The sequence below is a fragment of the Rhipicephalus microplus genome, chromosome 7 (assembly GCF_043290135.1).
Source record: "Rhipicephalus microplus isolate Deutch F79 chromosome 7, USDA_Rmic, whole genome shotgun sequence".
NCBI lineage: Eukaryota > Metazoa > Arthropoda > Arachnida > Ixodida > Ixodidae > Rhipicephalus > Rhipicephalus microplus.
The window spans coordinates 15,579,471-15,602,979 of record NC_134706.1 but is presented as its reverse complement, the minus strand read 5'-3'; the positions used below and the strand labels follow the sequence as shown (position 1 = coordinate 15,602,979).

The window sequence follows — 23,509 nt, the reverse complement described above, 5'->3', positions numbered from 1 at the left end:
TCTTAACGGAGAAGAGGATCGTGGCCTTTCTGGGCTGTTGCGGAAGCATATAGGCCGATGTCGCAGCCCCGGTAGTGCGTTTTAGGGGGTGGTCACGCATGTTAAGAACAGTTCAGAGAGGACTATGACGGAGCCCCGAGAGTCTTCAGTGAAAAGGTCTTAAAACTGCCATGACACCTCGCGGACGTATTCGAGACCTCGAGGAGGTGTTGGCGAAATGGCAGAGTAACAGCCTAAAACGCCTGGGTCACCGGGTTTGATACCAAGTGGCAAGTGCCAGCCAGACTTTATTCTCGCCCCAGTTTCTGTATTGCCTACAGACCTTGGACTGCTGACCCGCAGGTCGTGGGATCGAATCCCGGCTATGGCGGGTGCATTTTCGATGGAGGCGAAGATGCTGTGGGCGCGTGTTCTCAGATGTGGGTGGACGTTAAAGAACACCAGGCAATCAAAATTTCCGGAGCACTCCACTACGGCGTCTTTCATAATCATATGATGGTTTTTGGGACGTCAAACCCCACATATCGAACAAATCAATGCCTACAGACCACCTTGAGTGCAGTGAGAACGCTTCATTATGTCCGTGGCAGTAAACAGCATAGAACTCAGCGCGATCCTTGCCCGCAGTTTTTATTGCAATAGCAATTATTTGGAGACTCTTGACGGCGCTTGTCGCCCGGCTTCGTCCGTCTCACCTCGATGTTCCGTATAAAATACTAAACGATGACTTCCCTCTATTCGTAGTATGCTTTACCCACCGGTAACAGCACGAAAGCGGGGGCGACGAACGCGGCTGAAGTAGAAAGCCAAAGAGCCAACCCACCACCTGAGGAATCCCCAACCCGTTAAAAAAAAGACATATTGGTAACAGAGATTGAATAGATTTCACTTCATGTGCAGGGAGGGCGCATTTGATAACACCAACCCGTGTGCTACGCATGCCATCAATTGCTACTCAAGCAGGCAGGAAACGCCCAGCCGTCTTCAAGGATGATAGTTATAGCGCGAGAAGAGAACGTCGACAAAGGGACAAGAAGGATATTTGTCGTCGTCCTGTTCTCGTGCTATAACTATCACCATGTCACACCAACTAACCCAAACCGCCATATACGTGCTTATATTTTTGCCCACACGCAATGAATGGAGCTCGACAGGTGGCGCACCATTGATAATCAGGGCCACTTTCTTCAAGTAGTGTGTAATCAGTGCATGCTGATATCTATTAGTGCAGTTTAAAAGAATACTGGCACCCCTGCCATGGGCACTCAACACCCTTGTGCACCCTTCTCGCACCCTCCTCAGAGGGTGTTAAAAAAGTGAAGGACATCGAAGGCACCCTTCCTTAAGGGTGTTTTTGTAACACCCTACATTTCTTTTACATGTACACCCTATTCTAAGGCTGCATGGAAAAGCACCCTTTTTGGAAGGTGCTGAATTAACACCCTTAGGGTGTCGTCCATGGGACAAGCTCATTTACACCCTTCATGGTGTAAAATTTTTTATTGTGCACACTTTTAACTCTTCAAGGAGCATGAAGAAACGCAGGGCGGGAGGGTGGATGGAAGGTGGGAGGGATTTGTCGCTCGAGGAGCAATTGTGAACGTTGACTTGGAGCTCACAACTGCTGGCGCACTCGTCGTCTCTGAGGCCGTCAGAGACGGTTCGTTCCTCGATGCGCGCTCCCCTTCACCGCGCTCGTATACCCTTATCCGTGTTGTGCTCCCAACGCGATTAGACTCTGTGAAAAGGACATCTCTCCATGGAGCGGCCGTAGTTTCTTACACCAACGCTTTGTAGACTCTGTGCTAGATCCGATCCAGAAACGTATGAAAAGTAAATTTTACTGTTCATAAATCTATATACCCCGCCAGCCTTTTGTTCGTTGATTTTTTTGTTTATATCTTGATTTGATTTTTCTTATGCAGCTGTTTGAGCTTTCCTGTAAATTTTATACGTGAATTGTTCCCATGTTGCCCACGACACTTAACATACATATGTTTTTGTGTTAGGAGAACCGCCCCGTCAGTTCTTGAAAGTATGGGACCTCCGAATGTAATAGTTCACAATTTTATATTGTATCAAAAGAAGCTCAATAAATTGATTGATTGATTGATTGAGTTAGCTCCTAGATTTACCTTGTATAATATTTCAATTGGATCCTATCACATTATTTGCTTCGCCCCTGCGGTAAAAGTGTCTTTTTGTGTCCGTGTTCCACACCAGAGGCGCTACACGAACGAGTCGGTGCCCATGGTTGTTCTGGCAGCCATGTACGCCCTGGCCGCTCTCCTGGTCCTTCTGCTGCCCGAGACGTTCCAGGTGGCGCTTCCGGACACAGTGCGAGAGACCTTGCACCTCGAGAAGGCCTGGTACGCCAGGCAAGACACACTGGGCCGTTCCAGTGCGATGCATAGATGGCGGTTGTGGTGTCGCAGGGTTGAGCTTATTACCGCTCCAACAACTCCCGAGTAACGTGACGTGAAGATAGGTAACCAAATGCGATTCAGCGGACAACAGACTTTGTGCGACATCGTTTTGACGTCTGGCAACAATGAGCCGGGTGTCATATTGGTTGTGTCAATACGTTGCAGCGTTCTCGTGGGATCGCACGCGGTGTTGCATTGTCTTCACCTTGAACTTCGCGTTTCGGCGCTCTAATTAGGCCGCTTGTGATGGTCGTGCTACAAAATTGCGCAGTGGCTACTCTTCCCGACTGATGGCTCCGTAGTATAAGGAAAAAAAAAAACGATCCAGAAGGCACTGCAATGCAGATGCTTCAACCAGCCTCTGCCCATCGGTGTCGTTTCGCCGGCTGACGAAGTCATTCAATTTTGCTGTCGCGGCGCAAGCCTCGTCGTCGGCGACATCTATGAACACCTGTGATTCGAGGTAAACACTATCGGCGTCACATGAAACGCGAACAGTGTCGTGCGCGCACATCCACTTTCACAGAACTACGCATGCGCACGCCCGTCTATGTTGATGGATTGGACGGCGCGCACTGTCCGGTGCGAATGCTGGCCGCTGATCGCGTTTCATTTGAAGCTGTACGTATAGACACCGCGTGACGTGAAGAAAGAACACTGGCAGCCGCAAGCTGTAAGTGTCGGTCGAGTGCAGTGTCGCGTCGCATAGTTCTGATGTAAGCGTTTTAAGAACGCGATAAGTAAATGTAACGAAAACGTATCGCGGTTATGTGGAACGTTGCTATTCAACTGTATGAATATTGAACACAATATGGGCACTCTGCACCAACCACGGCGAGTCTGACTGACGTGATTTGACTGACGTTTTACGAGTTATTGTTGACATATGAAAGAGCGGTGAAGCAACCCCATAGATAGATAGATAGATAGATAGATAGATAGATAGATAGATAGATAGATAGATGATATGTGAGGTTTAACGTCCCAAAACCACCATATGATTACGAGAGACGCCGTAGTGGAGGGCTCCGGAAATTTCGACCACTTGGGGTTCTTTAACGTGCACCCAAATCTAAGCACACGGGCCAACAACATTAACGCCTCCATCGGAAATGCAACCGCCACAGCCGGGATTCGATCCCGTGACCTGCGGGTCAGCAGCCGAGTACCTTAGCCACTAGACCACCGCTGTGGGGCGGTGAAGCAACCTCATAAACGACGTATAGAGGTAGTGCTGCCAAGTTCGCAACGACGGTGGGCAAGAACTGCACAGACGAAGCCTCTGCACAAGCTCTTGTGAAGCAACATCGCTGTGCTAGTAATTTAGCTCATTTCATGCACGGAGGATTGGAATCAGTAGCATCGTACGCCGTGCTATTCTTTGTCTGTGTTTGCTTTATGCTGTTGTTTTCTTCTCGTTAAAAGGCCCCACCAAATCATAGAGTTTCCTAATATACACTAGAGGGAACTCTGGCGCTAGTGTCTATGTGAGCTGCGACGCACGGCGCTTCAGCGAGCATGGGAATGATGGGTAGTACACACATTTGCCTAATATTCGTACTTCTGGCCTGCTTTTGGCTCCGTGTGTGTTCGTGTGGCTTGGAGCTGTTTTCTTACGAAACAAATATTAGCAAATGTTCAGCGGTTGCGCTTCACCATCTTATCCTTTTGGACTTACCTTTCCTAATCAGGTCACGAAGTTCAAAAGGGTTGAACCTTTTTTTCAAAACGAAACCGAAACAGCAATAAACGAAGCCGCAAGTACGATTCGCCGCTTGCAAGTATGAAGACTAGGCAAATGTGTGTACTACCCATCATTCCTATGGTCGCTCGAAGCCCGCAAAGCCCGCAAAGCCCGCTCTGAAGCCCGTAAAGCCCGTCTTGCGACCTCATCCCTCAATTTCAATGATCGCGAGGATTCACCCATTTTTGTCAATGAACACCTTACCCCGGAAAACAAGAGATTGCTCGGAAAGGCGCGCGCGCTAAAGAAAGACAAAAACTGGATGTTCGTGTGGACCGAGAACTGTGTTATTAAGGCGCGTAAAACAATCAACAGTCGTGCATTTCGGGTACTGACTGACCACGACCTTGCAATTTTTGAAGAGTAGGCTACTTTCCTTGGCTTTGTAGCTTTCTGTCTTCTTCTGTAATGAATTGTGCTTCACCAGCACAGGTGGCTAAATGTTTAGGCAACGCGAATGTTTTCAGCGCAATACATTTCAATGCTCGTAGCCTTAAAAAGAACTGTAACAAGATTTCCACACTACTTCATACTTTGAACCATCATTTCTCGATCATCTGCTTCTCCGAAACCTGGCTTACTTGTGAAGATCGCGACATGTATGGCTTTGCCGACTATGGTTGCGAATACGATCATCGTATAGTGGTAGCCCTTACGGGGGCTCTGCCATTTTCGTTTCAAACCAGCTCTCGTATTGTCGACGCAAAGATCTAAGCATAAATGTTCCCAAATGCGAATCTGTCTGGGTTGAACTCGATCCAATCGATTCTTCAAATGTTAATAGGACAGTCTTTGGCTCCGTTTACCGCTCTCCTTCATCTAATGCAGCTGATTTCTGCGATGCACTTTTTCTTGTGCTTGATAAGTTGTCTTTCGAAAACAAAAATGTGTTCATCATGGGTGACTTTAACATCAATCTTCTTGATTCTGCTAATCCTATCACTTCGATCTACACTAGTGCCTTTTGTAGCTACGGTTATGAGTCACTGATAAATACGCCTACACGTGTTGTAGATCCTTCTTCCCATTCCCTCCTTGACCATATTTTTTCTAATCATGATTCCCCAATAGAAGCTGGCACTATCGACTTCGATATTACCGATCACTTCCCCATGTTTTTTTTACTTGCACAAGCAGGAAAAAAACAAAACTGAAACCTTCAAGCATTCTATATTTGATCGTGAAAAATTTTTAAACCTTGTATCAGAAATAGACTGGTCCAGCATATTCAATGTCTCGAATCCTGATATCGCTTTACAGCAATTTTCTGATGCAATGATCAATGCTGTCGGTGACTGTACAACAATAATAACTTCCAATAGGCGTTACACTGCCCCTCGGTGCCCTTGGCTTTCAAATTCCCTTCTTCTTGCCTTGCGTGAAAAAGATAATCTATACAAAAAAATGAAGCGCAAACCTTTAAATTCTAATCTCTGAGCACGTTATAAACGCTACTCTCAAGTTCTGTGCTCGCTCCTTAAAGCCGCCAAGCGCCGCTACTACGACAATGAATTCAATAGGTGCGGTAACAACATAAAGAAAAAATGGAAGTTAGTTAAGGAATTCCTGAATAACGCTACTCAGCACAAGCCCATCAAATCCATTGTTCAGGGCGACTCATCATTTACTGAACCTGCAAACATTGCTAATGCATTTAGCAATCATTTTTTCGGGTGTATGCTCACAACTTCCCTCGTGCCCTTATTATTCTGACCTTTTGCGTTGCCCCCAATCGTTTTTTCTATTTCCTACTTGTTCCGACGAAATCGAATCTACCATTGCAGGATTAAAGACTACCGGGCTTGGCTTAGATGGTATTCATGGGTTCCATTTGAAACTTGTACGTCGACTTGTTGCGCCCCTATACTTTGCTATATATTCAACTTAATTTTTAAAACCGGATTATTTCCACAGTCCTTGAAAATAGCAAAAATTGTTCCTGTACTCAAAAAAGGTGACGCGCGCTTTATGAATAATTATCGACCCATTTCTATTCTTTCCTTCTTAGATAAGGTTCTAGAAAAACTTATTGAGACCCGTCTTTCCCGCTACCTAGCTTAAAAAAATTCAACTTGCTCACCCCCTCTCAGTTTGGTTTTCGTGCTGCCCTATCAACTAATATTGCGACTGCATGTCTAACAGATCTTTCATTGATCGAAGTCTTTCATTGATCGCGACGACGTTGCTGCTGCTGTTTTCATAGATTTTTCAAAAGCATTTGACACCATTGACCATGACATTCTTTTCACTAAACTGGAGCGTTATGGCATTACGGGTCCTGCTCTTTGTTACGCAGCTTTTTTTTTAAACAGGCAACAAATAGTTTCTGTTTCCACAGCAACATCACCCCCGGTCACAGTTAACAGAGGCGTTCCACAAGGCCCAATCTCGGGCCCACTTCTTTTTTTTTAATTTACATTAATGACCTTCCTCGCTGTTTAACCTCTTCACAATGCGTACTGTAAGCTGACGACACTACCATGTTTAACTCCCACCGAAACATGTGTACCTTAACGCAAATGCTCCAAGCTGACCTATTTTCCCTCGAGCGATAATGTCTCTTCAACAAGTTATCTATTAACGTTCTTAAAACTTGCTTTCTGCTTTTTAGTTCCCCGCAAAGAAAAATTTCCGAGTTCCCTTCCCTGTATATTTCCGGTATTAAAATTGAACTTCGTCGTAGCACTAATTTTCTTGGCGTAATAGTCGATTCTCACCTTAAATTTCATGAGCACGTAATCTTCATTTCAAAGAAAGTTATGTTCGGCATAAGAGTTTTGATTAGAGCTAGACCAGACTTCAACTTGCAAACTCTCCTAACTTTGTATTACGCTTTTGTCCACAGTCACCTAAATTACTGCATTTCTTCCTGGGGTGGTACGTATCATACCCACATCGCCCCATTAATAACACTGCAGAAACAAGCGTTACACATCATTACATTTTCCCATCGACAAGCAAAAATCTTCCCCGCTGTTCTATCAGCTGCGTGTTTTGCCCCTTCATCATCTGTTTAGGTACAACATTAGTATTTTATTTTTCAACGTTTCGCACGATCACCTTGTCTTAGATATTCTCCCTTATTGCATCACTAATAATCTCAATTCAACACGCTTTGCCTCACGCCAGAATCTCTTACTTCCGTGTATACGCACTACGGCAAACAAACGATTCTATTCTCGGCCATTTCGCTCTGGAATTCACTAACCTCTGATGTTAAATCTTCTAAATCACTTTGCATTTTTAAATCCAAACTAAAGACTTTCTTGTTAGGCCCTTCTGTTTGATTGAATTGTAACTGTATTATGATGTCTTTTTTTGTTGTGGTATTCATATTCACATTTTTTTTAGATTGACGATGTATTCCATGTTTTTTAGTGTTTCTGCTTATTATTCTAATGGTTTTTTTGTTTCTTTTGTTTTTTATTCATCTTTCTTTTTTTATGCTGTGTTTATTTGCTGACTATGTATTTCAGTGTTGCTTGATGATTACTTTTTTTTTTTCCATCATGGGAGGTCCCGCATGTGGTTCTTACCTTGGGACCTCCCAGTGAATCTGTACCCATGCACTTTTCCATGTTCACGCTTGATGAATAAAATTCAATTCAAAAGATGGCGAGCCGAGTACTGTTTAAAGAACTGTTCGAGTAGTAAAGCAGTCATTTTGAAAGCAGCCCAAGAATGGTAATTAACGATTTTTTAAAATAGCAGAAGTATTTCATGCACATTTTATTTGAAATAAATATTTGACAAGCTTTAACAGTGCAGCATTACGAGTACTTTTAACTGACGAGAAATATGCCTCAATTACATGACGTGAGGCAAGCTAATATGGCGCAGCAACTGGAGCCTTAGATATGTTTTGTTGGAATGTAACAATGACTGCAGTTCTCAAGGTTGTACCTTGTGAACAACTTTTCAGTCGAACTGATATAAACATTGTTTAAAATTTGTACGACTCAACATAACCAAAATGTACGAATGTCATCAAACTTATGATGTACAGCGTAAATTTAATGGTCCTTTTCATTGTTATGCACAATATCTGTAATAACTCATTAAAATGAGTTCTGGTAAGTTTTCGTTAAAAGCAAACATGAACGTTACGATGAAGATAAATGAATTCACTCTCACTTCGACGACGCTGGAATCTGAACAAAAAACCTTCACCCTGTGATCAGTTTCGCGTCGATCGTTCCGTGACACTTTGGGCTGCTAGAATCTCGGTAATTCGATAATTAAAACAAAAAATGTACCTCACTGTGTTCCAACGTGTCGTTCATCTTTTCTCTTCCCCTCTGCTTAATCGTCGAAAATTATTAGATGAGTATTCGGCATTTCTATGACGCACTATTCAATCCTTGAACGGAATCGAATAGTACGCTGCTCAGTTCGCCATTCAAAATTTCAGAATATTCGCACACCCTTAATTACAGGCATATCTAGCCTTGCAAGATATCCAGGTGATTCGCATGTCCCTGCTTTCGAAATATGACGCGTTGACCCTGCTCGTACTGTAAACTAACTCGGCTCTGGCTCTAAACATTCCTGTGAAGTCGGTCTATAACCTGCTTCCCACGAACGTAAATCACCTCCACCACTCGAGTAATGAGAACACAGAAAATGTATAGACAAACTAAACACTTCCAGCGAGAATTCGGCCATATTTCTGTCACGTTTTTCGACTTATGGTTCCGCGCAGGAAATCCAAGGCACATCCATCTTCAGAGGAGCTGACGGACTACCAAAGCGCTGCCGCTGTGCAGAAAAAGAACAAGGGTGAGCCGTGACCTGATCGTGGCCCCCTCCGTGGTTCAAACGCCCGAGTCCCTCCCAGACCAAAGAGCCTGCGATCAAGCATATACCTCCAACTCTCGCGTCACGCCAGTCTAAAAAGGCCACTTGGATTGCCGGTGGCTTCGCAGGCGGCGCAAGTTCTCGTCCGCGTGGCCTCCGTGATCAGGCTGCGATCTCGGAGGCCATGTCATCTCTGCGGTCATGCAGCCTCCGTGATCAGGCTGCGATCTCGGAGGCCATGTCTTCTCTGCGGTCATGCAGCCTCCGAGAATCGCGTGTACAGTGTTGCCAAGAAAGACAGAACACACCACGATTTCCAGTACTCGCGTTCCTCTCTTTATTGCGTTACAAGTTTGAAAGCAGCCTTTCTGCCGACGTTCCGTGACACCCACAGCGGGTATAGTTGTCATCTTGTTACACCAAGAGGAAGAAAAAAAAAAAGCACGACGTGAAATATGTTAAGTTTTAAGGCCCTAAAAAAAAGGCGACACCTCCTCACACCCATCTCCGAATTTTCTCAGAAAGGCTGCTCTCGGAAGGGGCAAAAAGGGGCAGATATGTATATACACAAACGCGCACGTATCAACACACACACATGTATGCTAGTCAATTTTTCCTAAAACGTAAGAAGGACGTAAAAGAGTGAAAGAAAGAGGCTTCGTGGACAAAATTCGTAGTCCGGCGCGAAAAGTTGTGTTCCCTTAGACGCCCGAGGAAGTTTTGGCAGCTATTGGCGAAAGGAAAGCACCCTCTCAGCGTCGTCCCATTGTCCACCTATACTTATTTATCTCTAGTGAAACAAACGAAAAAAAAAAGAATGTTACTGGAAAGACGACGACGTCGGAGTCTGTTTCACCCAAGACGCGAAGAATATTACAGTGTTGTGAAGAGCCGCGATTCGGTGTTTCAGTTTCAGGCGACACCTCCCTAATTGCGCACAAGTATAGACCCCAAGCGACCTACAGAGCATGCGCGGTCGCGTACCACGCTGGAGGTTCGCGCATGCGCAGTCGGTGCCTGTCTAGCATCGCGTGACCCAGATTCTTTCGCACCACCTTAGTAGAATGTTCTTGAGCCAAGCCCATCCAAAACGCGCAACGACAACCGTTACAGTTGAAGGAGAAAAAACAAACAAACATAAAAGAAGCCGTTTTGGCAACACGTCTTTCTCCTGGACGGCAACACGAGACATCGACACGAAAATAGAGGAATATATTCAGAGATGCTACCTCCTATAGGGGGGCAGAGTCTTTTTTTTTTTTTGTCATTGGTAGTGTGTGTAGCAAATGTACGTCCAAATGGTTTACAGTCCATTTCATTAATATATAAGGCACTCTCCATTCAACATGAACTAAAAAAATAAGGCGCGACTCTGAATCACCTTGTCAGGCAGGCGTCAAACCTGCTCCTCTGCCTTGTCGAGCGTCGCGAACCCGCTCTCGAAGGACGAGACAGAGATAAGTAGCAGGAAAGTTTCCACCCAAGCGCAGTGTAGCAGCCTATTCCACCAATCCGATACAACGTGTAAGAACGTCCAAGGGGTACAACAGGCGCACACTATTCCGAAACTTTGTTGAGCGGGAAGTTAAAAAAAAAACCGAGGCGCTGCAAGGGTTCGTTGCTCGTCGCCGCATATGGAGCTACTGCAGCGTCGCTTTCGAGAGTACCGGTGTCACGAACTTAACTAGGATGAGGGTTCGCTATCGCAGTGCGCGACGAAGGTCATTGAAATCGATGTACACGTTTTTCCTCGTCTGTCGTACTGACTCAGGGGTGAGCTCGTGGTGAAACTTTTTTTTCACTTGAGGTTCCTGGACAGGGTGATGTCCTGTGGGGCACCCCCATGTTGGTTGCCCTGGTGACTCTGCTGGATGTTGATGTACTGCCGCACCAGCCTTGATATCTCGTGAGCCTGGAAGATGAATCGGCCGAAAAAAAAAAAGAAAAAGAAAACGAAACTCCGAAGGACGTCTTGGCAAGCCATCACACACACAAACATTTTTTTTTCATTTCCAGCTCGATTATTGAGCCGAAAATACCTCCAGCTGGAAATATTTACAGTTCAATAAACCAGCTCGAAGTGGATGAATATCCAACTGAAACTTTGTTCGCGGCTGAAATCGGGCCATGCTACAGCGAAATATTCATCGCCTTCGTCTTGAATATAGCTGAATTGTCGAGCTAGAAATCGTTCCAACTGGAACGGTTCAATGATCCAGCTGGAGCGGGAACTTAACCCATCTGGAACAAGATTTAGCATAACGTACATCGCATAAAGCTAAAATAATCTTCCTAGCATTTTAAAGATTCAAAGACGTTTTAAGCAATTGTAAAAACTCACTCATGATAAACATTTCACCGCTGGAAGCGTGACTAACTTCAACCAAAATTTCAAATCAACTCTGTAAGCCTTTCTCCTTTTGCCAGTGACGTACATAGGAAATACCCAAAGCAGCATAACAAAGGTGCAGACGGCAAGTGATTCACTACGCGATATCCAAGAGATGGCGTTTTAAACGTGAGATGCATGACTTGCTTCCGGCTCCAGCTATTGAATCCGGCATTTTCGGTACCACGAAAACGTAGCCTTTGAGATTAACGGCTGTCACACCGTCTGTGGTTGTACGTACGGTGATTAGCGAGTTCACCGAACCACACCAACAACCATACGAAAGTTCCCTAACCAATGCAAAACACCCAACGGTTCCTGGCTTTGAAATACTGCCAAGACGACAATCGCACGTACCTGGTCCGTCTGAATGCGCGTTATCTTCTGCACCATGAGGTTTCCACACTTCATGTCCAGGTAGAGCGTGCCGTCCTCGGCACGAACTTTCCGCGTCGATATCACCTCCGAGAACGGGTACATCCACACGGACTCCTGCGATCGCGACGCCGGAAAACGCGAGCGGCACGCATTAGAACTACCATGCAGCTCGATCCCACGTATACGGCAGATGCTTTCGTGCCGAACGCGTAGCTTTGAACCAACTCCCAGCTGTGTAACACAAGCGTTATATGTGAGAAAATGAAGATTAGGAGAAATAATCTTACACAGTTTCACCGTGCAAGAGAACTTACATGCGTGACGACGTCGAGGAAGTGAATGCCTTCTCTGTTCAGGGCTAGAATGTGCTCGGACGTGGCGTTTTCGTTCCGAATCCACTGCGATTGAAGGATAACACAAATCGAATTCGATGAGATGCTTTCAGTGCCAACGTATGCATGCCTAACTGTTCCCGTAAGCGATAACATTACGTGAACGAATCACCCACCTTGACTGCGAAGAAGCAGGAGCCGAACAGCGGCCATCTTTGCAGAATGTCTGCGCACAGATTGAAGCACACGGACAGAGCGTTAAACGAACGACGAAATCACGAGGACAACAACGCAGATACAGTGTGAAGGAAAATACTGAAGGTCATGATTTATGATAATCAGTTCAGTGCAGTTATAGTCGATACGGATTTATTGAAGTGTGAAGATAGACACGCAAATTGGCAGTACAATCACCAGACGAAAGCCCGACGAACAGCTTGGGGCACATTAAAAACCAAACAAAAAGATACAGTGAATCTGCCCGCCATCCTACTGCGTTAAACTGAACAAGGCCTGTAAAAAAAAACTAACAAAGGGAGTGATTTGCTTGCTGATAGGACGACTTTCTAGAAACTTCCAGGAATACTGTAACCAAGTATTTAACGAGGTTAGTGACTGTGAGACAAGGGACGGATGAAGCGGAAGGCCGGGAGGTTAATCAATTATTAGCATCCGGTTTGCTACCCAGAAATGAGGGCTAGAGAGTAGGGGCACGTGTAACAACACTCGAGAGACAGAATTCGAAAATCGATTGTCTCTGTAGATTGACATCACACTGAAGAGAGAATTCCACCGAGGTGGGCTAAACTGGCGTTCAAGACCGTATATACATAGCAAAAACGGGAAAGCCTATATATCAGCGATGATACAGCATTACGACTCTCCATTTGGCAGAACGCTGTAGACTGACCTAGACACTGCGCCTTGGCTTCCGTGTTGGTCAGAGCCATCATGTCGGCCCAGTTGCGCTGGACGAGGTCCACCCAGTGCGGAGGCTTGACGTCCTTGCTCGCTAGCACGGGCTTGGGAAGCAGGTACTTCACTTCGTCCCTGGATGTCAGGGAACAACCAAGAGCAAAAAGGCAGGCACGTTTTAAACTTATAACTTTCGCTTAAATACTTCATCTTGACTGCCACGGTTGGCGATCTGTTAACCAAGGCAATGTGAGGTAACAGAAAGTTAACAGCATAGAGGGAAAACGAACAAAGGATAAAAGCGCCCTCTGCTCGATTTTACACGTGGCGAAGAAGAGCTTAGGGTGAAAAGTTGTCCAGACAACTTGATAACTACGATGTACACCTGAGAAACCCAGTTTAGAACATCCAGCAACAACTGTGGCAGCAAAATAACATCGCACTCACTTGGATGGCACGTGCTGCATATCGGCCGCTCTGTGAAGCAAGGCAGCTATCCTCGCGATGTCGCCCTGCGAAATTAGAGCAAATGAGGATTAACGACAGCTGACACATCGGCGTGGTTAATGAAGATAAAATGGCTAGCGCGCGAACATTCTTCAGAGCAATCTTGTCAATATGTCGCGCGCGCACAAACGCGGACCTCGCAGAACCATTACCAGGTCGTATTTATGCTAGAAAGGCGACGTTGCTTATAGACCCCCCCCCCCCCCAAAAAAAAAAAAAAAAAAACTTTCGGTCACCTCAATTACCAGCTCGTAGCGTAGGAACTGAAAGGTCGTTTTCACGTTTTTTTAGACGGCAAGGAAGGGCTTATTAGCTTTTCAGATAAAAAGAACGTGCGTAATGTCCAAGGCAATCCCTTGTGGTTTTTATTTAGGCCAAAAAAACATATATTTGAATATATTTTGCCAAACGAGAAAAGAAAAGTGTAGAAAGCCAGTGGGCTATTTTCTTACGCTGCCCACCGATGCTAATCAGGCACATTGTTGGACAAAACAAAATGTCATCAAGGGTCTGTACAACAAAGGCAGGCACACTGTCTGAAAGTTCTGCGTCTGGGACGGCTTTAAGCTCTCCCATAGTAGAGTACCCTGTGCTCTAAATCGTTACCCCCTTTTTCTACCCCCCCCCCCCCCCACAACCTCCTCGAGTACCTATAGTACTCTATATCGTTACCCACTTTTTCTAAACACAGTATAACCACTTTATTTTAACACACATGCTTTATGCTCTCCCATAGTAGAGTACCTAGTACCCTAAATCGTTAACCACTTTTTCTAAACACACAACCTCCTCGATGTAATACAAGTGGCGCCTGTCCTCATCTGAAAATTTACACCTAGACGCGGTAGAAAACTAGACGCGTTCACCCTCCAAAACGCTAGTACAGATGGGTTTTAATCTGGGCTGCGACCGAAACACCCTAAGTTTACTTTACTGCACAGCCTTCGTTTAAGGCGCCATAGACTAGTTACCGTAAGACATATGGGCGACGCTATCTTGGAGGCGGAAGCTTTCTTGTTTTTGTGTATCGCGACGTGAACCGAAACGCGGTCACGGAAAACTGTACGCACCAACTCAATCATTTTCATGTGTATGCGTCTTCCTTAACACTGTTCATCTTGTTGTTAGAGATGCAAAAGACAGAAGTTAACAGGCCAATATGGCAACACTCAAACCAGTTTGTAACCCATGCATAGAAACACATTCATTGTAGAATCCGTCCCCTACCTAGAGGAGTTAGCCTTGCAACACTATAATTTACACCACCAAGGGCGTAAAACTATCTCTGTCCACCTAGCGGCAAGCTGGTTCGCATCCTTCAAGGTGTGAACGTTCAACAAGCCGCAGCTTTCGCTTTGCTCACCAGCATCGGGTCCGGAAGGCGGCGTCCCTGCGGCTGGACCAATAGGAGCCCTTCGAGATAGTCGGGCGCCACCTGGTTGAAGATGAGCTCGACGTAGAGCGGGTTGTCCAGTCGCAGCGGGAAGAACCACACCGAGCGACAGAAGATGAGGTAGAACACGTGACCATTCTTGATGAGCTCCGTCGTCACGTCCAGGATGTACTCCTCGCGACTCAGCGGCATCGTAAGGGGATCTGCGCACGTCACGGCCAGAGAGTGCACCGGTTAAAGGCACGGCGTCTTCTACACTTACCGCCATGCTCAACAACAGCTAGAGGATTACGGCAGCATTAGAAACACAGCGCTTAAGATGCACAAAGCACGATAGACGAGAACGAGGACGTGCGCTGACCGAGAACAGCGCACGTCCTCCTTGTCTCGTATGTTTTGTGTGCCTTAAGCGCTGCGTTTATAATGCTGCCATACCAACGAATTCGCCTAAACAGTGTCTTAAAACTATGGCAGCTTCACACTTGCGGTTGATTGATCTGTGGGGTTTAACGCCCACAAACCACCATATGATTACGAGAAACGCCGTAGTGGAGGGCGCCGGAAGTTTTGACCACCTGGGGTGCTTTAACGTGCACCCAAATCTGAACACACGGATCTACAACGTTTCCGCCTCCATTGGAAATACAGCCGCCGCAGCCGGAATTCGATCCCGCGACCTGCGTGCGGATCAGTCAGCAGCCGAGTACCTTAGCCACTAGACCACCGCGGCGGGGCTCACACTTGCGGTGCCAACTTCAAAGAAGAGCAGAGTTGAGAGGCCTACTTTGTTTATTTTTTCCCTTTCTCTCAGATTACCGTACTAGTAAGAAGATTCGTATCGTACCGTAAGAAGATTCGACTTGAAGGGAGGGGGGGGGGGCGAAGTTGCAATCTCGGCGCTGGTTCCATATCACCCGTGTCTGCTTCTTTTGCTCGCCGCGAGATGACGCGAAAAGAGGCCGTGGTTGCTCTCGCTCCCGCTTGGACGCGCTGCCAGCAGCCGCCGGAGCGCGCAGTCCACGCGCTCGCGTGTTCCCGTTCATTAAAATTGACACTGTACATACCACGCCGCTTTCGCCGGATGAATTCTTTTCGTCAAATGAATGTATATCGAACCAAAGTGCTTTTTCAAACAATAGGAACTGCAAAATGTTCGCTGTATACCTCATTTATTTTTTTTGCCGCAGTGCGAAGGGTGGTGATGTCGTCTGATCGACATGGATCGACAACGTCTAGCGTAATCCTGTGAGTGCTACAGAAAACTGAGCAAACTAGAATTGACGTACAAACTGAACGGCACTCCGAGATGAGTTGTGCCAAGCCTGCCCGACAAATTTGCCTCAGTAGTGGGCCACTAGCGAGTAGCGCACCGTTGCGGCTGCACATATAGGACTGAATGTTCAACGTAGCGGTGGTTTGCAAACATATTACGCCATCGTTATTACTTGCACTGTAAGCACCATAAAGTTGATTCTTCAACGGAACACAATAATTTAATTTCCCATTACGTGCCCCGCCGTGGTGGTCTAGTGGCTAAGGTACTCGGATGCTGATCCGCAGGGCGCGGGTTCGAATCCCGGCTGCGGCGTCTGCATTTCTGATGGAGGCGGAAATGTTGTAGGCCCGTGTGCTCAGATTTGGGTGCACGTTAAAGAACCCCAGGTGGTCGAAATTTCCGGAGCCCTCCACTACGGCGTCTCTCATAATCATATGGTGGTTTTGGGACGTTAAACCCCACATATCAATCAATTTCCCATTACGTAACGCTTGTGTCACAACCATGCTCAGACTGACCGTGCGCTATTCACGGCACTCGCATGTTGCAGACTCCATCAGCACGATCTCAACAAGATTATCGAAAAGAACACGCACACGGATGCTTTTTGCAACGCCGAAATTGTGAAAATTCTTCGAACAACAACGTCGTTCGGGGGGTATACCGGTGAAGTGCATAAGTTAGCAGAGAGTCGTGGATTGTAGTCGCAACTGCACGCTTGCTTCATTGCTCTAACCACTTCACTTCGCTGGAAGCTGGAGCGTATTGGCGGCATGCGGCGCTCCATAATATCCGCTATAGCTGGGATACGAGCAATGCATAAGAAAAACTGTTTATTTTGGTCTCGCTGAAGAATATCATGGATAGATGCGGAACTTTTATTTGAAGTCCTGAGGTGCACGACTCAACGCGCTGCGGGCCACTCCCACGTTTGGACAGTCAGGTCAAGCCCGACCGTCGCATAGTGGACCCTCTGGACAGTTGATTCCCGACCTCGGGACTCTTTATAGCGGATAACAACTTTTATTCATTGAATTGGTATTATACATTGAAAAATAGAATCAAAGCGACTTACGAGCGTGAAAAAAAATATTAACGCACGAGGGAACGTGAAATTCAACTCCCTTCTTGCGAGTTAGTAGCTGATCGTTAATCGCCGCTGTCACACTCGGCGCGTCGACAATATTCTACGTCCAGTGAAAAAATCCTCGTCGTCACGAAGGTTTCTTGCAACATCACTGCTGAAAGCAATCCGAGGAATTCCATTCGTCGAAAGATTTTCTACCCGACCGTGGCCGCCGAGATTTAGCCGGCGGCCGCGACCAGACCAACAGCGCGACATTCACGATGTTTATCTGGGCGCGAGGAACATTTCGCCCTGAAACCCATACACGATAGAATCGATTGCAGTGCACTGCCATCTGTCAACAAACGCACATGAGGAAGTGGTGAAGCATTGGCCATGCTTCCCAGAGCAACTTTTCGCGTACGATGAATGTTAGGGGATTCATGCACTACAAAAGTACTGACGAACGCTATACGCACTTACAGAACAAGGCGAGTTTCAACTGCGAAGGTCCGACGATAACCTTCAACCAACTACGAGGCTACGAAATAAAAAAATCTCGCGAAGCTGATATGCACACTCTGCAGGCAATAATTGAAAGCGCGAGTTGCCACGTTTTAAGGGCGAAGCTCCTTATAGCGTCACGACGAGGGATGAACGGGTGCCGCTTTAAGGAGCTTCGCCCCTAAAGTTCACTCTCATTCGCAAACGGTGACCGTCAACGCATACCACCTACAACATGTGTTTAGAAAATAATGTTCAACGATTTCGAGTATACTTCGTACTCAACTATGGGAGAGCACTGCGCCGTCCCGCTAAAACCAGTTACCGTAGCTACGCGTTTATGACATCACGAACATTGTGTTTAGAGAATAAGTGGTTAACGATTATGAGTACAAGGTACTCTACTATGGGAGAGCATATGGCCGTCCCATGGGTGCACATTACATGGTGCCGGAGCAAGGCTAAGTGCTTTCGAAATAATTTGTTTATAGAAATTTATTCTCACAGACAGCGAACATCAATTACAATCCAACAGAACATTGCGACAGAACACAACATCCACAGACACACCAAAAGTTGTTACAAAAAGATATGTGTACATATGTAAACGGAACACAACAATTTGAGTTTAGAAAAAGTAGTTAACGATTTAGAGTACTCGGTACTCTACTATGGGAGGGCTGAAAGCCGTCCCTTGGAAATGGAAGAAAAGAGACGGGGGAGGGGGGTTAAAAGAGGGGGTAACGATTTAGAGCACAGGGTACTCTACTATGGGAGAGCTTAAAGCCGTCCCGAGACGATTTGACTCTTCAACATAATGTTTTTAAGCGACACAAGAGAAAAGAAGCCGAGATCGTCGACTTCACCACACAGAAGCGGGCTTGTGTCACTGGCCTCAGATCGGAAATTTCAACGTCTTAGTAAAATTCACTACAGGTTCTGTCGTCAATGTTTAGCCAAGTGTAATGCTTTTTGCGTCGACAAACGAACCTTTAGTTTTAATTCTAGTATTTACGTTAGCCAAAACGCAAAACAACCAACAATTCTAGCGAATACCAGCTACTATTACGACAAGGGCAGACGCACCGCGTTTCAGAGGGCGGAGCATAAACTTTTTTCTTGTCTTGTAAGCGCGGGAGAGGGCGCGGTCGGGTTGTATCCGCCGATGACCCCGTTTTTTTTTTTTTGTTTTCTGTGCCCAAGTATCTAGCCACCATAGCCCGGGCACGGCGTACGGCTTCAAGCAGCTTCACAAAAATACTCTGCGGGAGCCGCCATTTTGCTTGATAATAAACCAAAAGAAACCGGAAGCTTGTTTGAACACGTGACCACATTCAGCCAATAGCGGCGCCGCAATCTTCCCACAACATCTCCTGGGATACGACACGGAAACACGCGCCCGGGCACGGCCGCTTTTTGACTACGCAGCGGAAAGGGTCGTCCTGCGGCCGTGGCCCGGGCGAAGGAGCGGATTTCGACGGGAAACGGCCGTCGGTGCTAGTGCGGCGTTTCACCGCCAGGCGCCGCAACCAAAGTAGACATGCCGCCGCATCGTCTCACGCAAACGAATGGCGCGGCTGCAATCGAAGCTGCTGTACGGCTCTGTTTTTCAGCTGCATTCGCACTGTTTAGGGTGCAATGGAAACTTAAAAATGAGAATCACGAAACACTTGTTCTGGACACCTAGCTCATTTAAAAGGCATGCGTCGTTTGCAACTATTGATCGAAGCGATCACACGTCGTCTGCTAGGCCGATACCAGATAACTGATGCCAGTAATCCGCGGAAAAGGGTTTCGTCACCATGGCGTTCACTTGACTGTTAGTTGCTCTTTTGACCAACTGAAAGCCCATTTTTGATAGAAGCCTTTGCCAGGAGCTAATATTAAAAGCTTGGGTGCCTAACGTTCCCCGATGCTTGCTACTCTCTAGTGGCTTAACACATCGTGCGCAAGCCGGGAGTTCAAGCATTAAATAGCACAAAATGCTACCAGTCTGCTCCCAGGCCCATAGGTCATCATCCGTTGCCTTCGCAAAACATTAATATGTTGTTACCGAAAAAAAGCAAGTATCAGAAAATGAAACTATGGCAGGTGATTTCACCATTTGAGGGCTTAAACAATGAAATCATCGCGAAATAAACAAGAACAGCTCCATATGCTGCGCGATTTCTGCGATCACGGCCTATGTTTTGAGTAGTCGCTGTTAAAGTCTGAAGTCTAATGCCGACTCTCAACTTGAGACAAGGTGACAGGCATGAAAAATGCGGCCTGTGGTCAGTTGCTTGAGCTTGTCTGTATTCGTGGACGGATTGTTGAAGTCTTAATATCCAGCCGCTCAGCTTTGTTTCTTCTTCCATCTTACTCTGCTCGGTAGCGAGCAGAGTAGAGGCCGAATGGCTGTGTGGTGTCCATATGGCTCCCATTCACCTTCGGGGCGTAATGTTAAGGCTGGTGCACACCGGCGACTAGCAGCGGTCGCGCGACCATTTGCGACTGGTGACCAAAAAGCGACTGATGTTCACACCAGCAGGGGCTGCATGCGATCGACCGGAAGTCGCAAAAGCTGAGAGTCGCGTCCGGATCTCGTTATGAGCGAGAACTCTAGAGACCAGCGCCGATCAGCTGATCACCGCCAGCTGAGTGGGCGGAGCAAACCGGGCGCGCCGTATCTATTGTTTTCACCCGTTCTCGCACAGCGTTCCCAACAGCGTCAAGTTCGATTCAAGCGAAGAACAAGACATTGTCACGGTGCTGATGCGCTGTGCCATGGTGTCAGCGCTGGCGTCGTAGATGCCTCCAAAGAAAAAAAAAAAGCCGGTAGTGAGTGTGACCGTCCTTTCGATCGCGGAAGTTGGCCGGCCATGCAAGCCGCCTGCCTCCCGAGCTGCGCTGAGACGACGAGGAGTATTTCCGAGAGTCGTACGTATTCAGAAACGGTCCTTGAATTTAAATTGACTTGCAACAGTCTACAATACAGCACAAACGCGTCTCGAACGCGGTGTCTTAAGTCGTTGCCAAGGCGTGAAGCACAAACGCATTCCAAACGCGCTGCATTGAAGGCGGTGACAAATCGAATTCAAGACAATAAAATGGTTCTGAATATGGGGAAAAGATAGTGCGCAAATTATTTTCTCTTTACTTGGACGGTGTTTACCTTCTTACGAATACCGCCACGTAAATTCGACACTTTGCTCGAGCTGCTGCACCCCGCCATCTCCAAGCCAAGTATTCCGTGGTGGCCATGGTGCCACAGACCCACAGGAACGAACTCGTTTGTATCTGGTGGCAGGAAGCCAGCGCAATGAAAAAAAAAAACAAAAGAACAAAAACTGAGCATCGTTGATTGGTTCCAGCAGCTTGCGACTGAAAAATCGGTCAGGAAGCGACTAGCCAAAGCAGTCGCTTTGCGACTGTTTGCCACAAGTTGATTGATATGTGGGGTTTAACGTCCCAAAACCACTATATGATTATGAGAGACGCCGTAGTGGAGGGCTCCGGAAATTTAGACCACCTGGGGTTCTTTAACGTGCACCCAAATCTGAGCACACGGGCCTACAACATTTGCGCCTCCATCGGAAATGCAGCCACCGCAGCCGGGATTCGAACCCGCGCCCTGCGGGTCAGCAGCCGAGTACCTTAGCCACTAGACCACCGCGGCGGGGCTGTTTGCGACAAGTTGCAAATTGTCGCGCGACCGCTGCTAGTCGCCGGTGTGCACCAGCCTAACACGGCAGTGATCGCGAGACAGCATTGCTACTGATAGACTCAATTGTTGAATGTTCGGATGCAGCACACTGCCGTTTAGCGATACCAATTGCCGTGTTGCCAAACGTGACGGTACAGTCTTCAGCCACCACTACTTATAATCTATAAAATAGTCGGGTTGTAAATGACGGCCACGCATTATAGTGTAGTACAAAGATTTAATAGGAGACCAATCGATCTGCCTGATCACTGCAAAGCCCGATCCCCCGAACAGCAGCGGAAGCTGCAATTTCACGGAGCTACATCCGCACAGTGCATTAAGACGATAGCTTTAAATGACTCATCAAATGCGAAAATTGATTGCCGGATTCGTCCGGCGTCTTTTCGCGTTGGCGGCGTGAACAGGAGTGATGCAAAAAAAAATCATTACGTGAAAACGTCATCATATGACGTCACAATCATAAATGTTTGTGACGTATTCGAAGGTCACATAACTTGACGGCATCATATAGCATCTTCGCTTGGTCGAAACGGGCCGATCATGAGGGCAGGTAATAACCAGCAGAGGGGCAAAAAGCTCGCTTTGTCTCGAATACTTGAGCCACTAAGAAAACCACTTTTGCCGCAGAAATATCCAGGAGGAAACATTCAGCGCATTGAATCGGAAGAAAACGAGGATAGTTCTTGCCTTTCAGTCGTCTCGGGTGAATCCACAAGTAGACCGGCGAGTTTTTTTTTTTTTACTAATGAGAAATGAAAAAAAAATAATCTGATTTCTTTCTGTCAGATATGCAGTTGTACACCGCAGAATTATATACTGAGGTATGCAAGTGATGAGGTTGCAATAGCTTGAAAGAAGATAAAACGCGAATGCTATAAAATTCGAAAGCATGTATCAAACCGGTAGCACGGCCTGACAAAGCCCGGGGAAAACAGCGCGCCGATATATTCGCGGTTTTTTTCACCCCCCCCCCCCCCCCCGCGCCCGGAAAAGTCGGCAAGAAGCACGAATTCGAATTAACTCGCATGAAAACGCGAATTCGTGAGCTTCCTAATACGAGCGGCCATTCAGCACCAGCATCTCGTGGATGGATGGATGGGTGTATCCGGCTGTGCCCTTTAGATCGGGCGGTGGCTCACGCCACCTAGCCATAAAGTTAAGTACTATCACTGTGTTTTAGGATTGAATTTCGCTCGCGCCTCTATTGTAGCCACCAATCAGTTAGCCTCCTCGTGGTTATTTCTACCCGTTTAAAGTCTATTTTGCCTTCACTGTCCCTAAAACCCAATGCTTTGAAAAAATCGGCGCCATTATCTTCGAAAATAGGGTGGAGCCCTTTACAGAACATTATCAAATGTTCAGCCCGTTTCTTCCTCCTCTCCACACGCACTACATACCGTGTCTGTGCCTTCGTATTTTGCTCGGTACGTCTTGGTCCGCAATACCCCCGTTCTAGCCTCGAAGAGCAGAGAACTACCCCGAGAATCATCGTAGGTATTTTCTCTTGCAATTTCCTGCTTAAAAGTTCGGTAGGTCTCCAGTGATGATTTCGTAAGCATTCCCATCTTCCACATGTCACTCTGTTTCCTTCACCTTCTTCTTAATCGATGTTTCCGTTAGGCTTCGTATTCTGCTGTTGTCTAAATACTTGCTTGACAATTTTCGAGTTCGTTTCCTCCACTTAGTATCGACATTCTTCATGTACAAGTAACTGAAAACTTTCTTAGCCCAACGCTCCTCTCCTATTTTTTTCAATCGCTCCTCAAATTCCATCTTCCTGCTAGCTTCCCTGCTCTCAAACGATGTCCATCCCATGTCTCCCCGTACCGCATGATTTGGGGTATTGTCGTGTGCTCCCAAAGTAAGTCTACCTATGCCACGTTGTTTAATTTCAATTCTTGCTTGAACTTCTGATTTCATGCACAAGTCCGCATTGCCGAACGTCAAACCCGGGTCTATGACATTTACAAATCTCTCTCACGTCATACCTATTGTAGTTCCACAGTGCTCTATTTTTCATTGCAGCTGCATTCCTGGTACTCTAAGTGATCACGATGATTGATATGTGGGGTTTGA

The 23,509-nt window shown here is 46.6% G+C and overlaps 2 protein-coding genes across 5 annotated transcripts in view; one reads left to right on the top strand and one right to left on the bottom strand.

Annotated features, from left to right (window-relative positions):
• Positions 1–9,286, top strand: part of LOC119180097 (solute carrier family 22 member 3-like) — a 29,572-nt gene extending 20,286 nt beyond the window's left edge. For 2 of the 3 annotated variants that reach the window (XM_075868748.1, XM_037431235.2), the window contains one exon: positions 2,224–7,786. In XM_075868748.1, coding sequence (XP_075724863.1) covers positions 2,224–2,472 — 249 coding nt within the window. In that variant the 3' untranslated portion in view covers positions 2,473–7,786. Of the gene's footprint in view, positions 1–2,223; positions 7,787–8,872 lie in introns of those variants that run through there. The other variant, XM_075868749.1, reaches the window with a different exon arrangement.
• Positions 9,281–23,509, bottom strand: part of Myo10A (unconventional myosin 10A) — a 180,265-nt gene continuing 166,036 nt past the window's right edge. For both annotated transcript variants that reach the window (XM_075868746.1, XM_075868747.1), the window contains exons 48-54: positions 14,852–15,084; positions 13,429–13,493; positions 12,977–13,116; positions 12,243–12,292; positions 12,049–12,132; positions 11,714–11,848; positions 9,281–10,879 (exon numbers count right to left, since the gene is read on the bottom strand). In XM_075868746.1, the coding sequence (XP_075724861.1) occupies positions 10,766–10,879; positions 11,714–11,848; positions 12,049–12,132; positions 12,243–12,292; positions 12,977–13,116; positions 13,429–13,493; positions 14,852–15,084 (821 nt within the window). In that variant the 3' untranslated portion in view covers positions 9,281–10,765. The remainder of the gene's footprint in view (positions 10,880–11,713; positions 11,849–12,048; positions 12,133–12,242; positions 12,293–12,976; positions 13,117–13,428; positions 13,494–14,851; positions 15,085–23,509) is intronic.